Here is a 709-nt window from a genome sequence, read left to right on the forward strand (position 1 = left end):
TGCAGGTCGGACACGGCGTAGAAGTAGGAGTCGCGGGCCAGCTCGGAGTCGTCCTCGCTCTCGTCGCCGAAGGTGTGCAGGCGGCTGAAGGTCACCCTGATGTCGGTGGCCGTCACCCAGTCCTGCAGCACGGGCGAGTTGTCGAAGTCGTGGGCGGTGGGGCGGCCGTCCAGGGTGCTGAAGGCGATGAGGCCGCCGGAGAGGGGCCGCACGTCGGTGTGCGAGTCGGTGCACACCGCCTCCTGCTCGTTCTGCTTCGTGATGGCGGCGCGGCTCGGCTTGTTGTACATCTTGCGGCACTGCGTGGAGTAGAACTGGAAAGGCACCCAGGTCTTGCCGTAGTCCATGGACTTGTGGATGGCCATGGACTCGGGGCGCGGCGAGCAGAACTGCAGGCTGACGTAGGTCACCTCGAATTTCTTGCCGAGGGACAGGGTGAGGGTGACGTTGTGGGGATACTGGACGTAGCTGTCGGACTGCCAGCAGGTCAGGTTGTGCGGGTTGTTGAGGTCGGTGAGGAAGGAGGGCGGGTGGGCGCGCTTGGGGTCGGAGGCGTTGCAGAGGTGGCAGGTGCGGACCTGCTCCTCGCCCTTCTCCGTCACCACGCAGTACCGCGACGGCGGCTTCCCGCAGGTGCTGGACACCTTCACCTCCTTCCCGAAGGCCGAGTTGACGAAGTCGGGGATGCAGCGGCGGGGCAGCCCGTGCT

General features: G+C 66.1%; 1 protein-coding gene across 1 annotated transcript in view; it reads right to left on the reverse strand.

Annotated features, from left to right (window-relative positions):
• NTN1 (netrin 1) overlaps positions 1–709 on the reverse strand; it is an 84,694-nt gene that overhangs the window by 80,307 nt on the left and 3,678 nt on the right. The window contains exon 2 of the mRNA XM_031062701.1: positions 1–707. This exon is cut by the window's left edge and continues 179 nt beyond it. Within this exon, the coding sequence (XP_030918561.1) occupies positions 1–707 (707 nt within the window). The remainder of the gene's footprint in view (positions 708–709) is intronic.

Source organism: Geospiza fortis, unplaced genomic scaffold (assembly GCF_000277835.1).
Source record: "Geospiza fortis unplaced genomic scaffold, GeoFor_1.0 scaffold485, whole genome shotgun sequence".
Taxonomy (NCBI): domain Eukaryota; kingdom Metazoa; phylum Chordata; class Aves; order Passeriformes; family Thraupidae; genus Geospiza; species Geospiza fortis.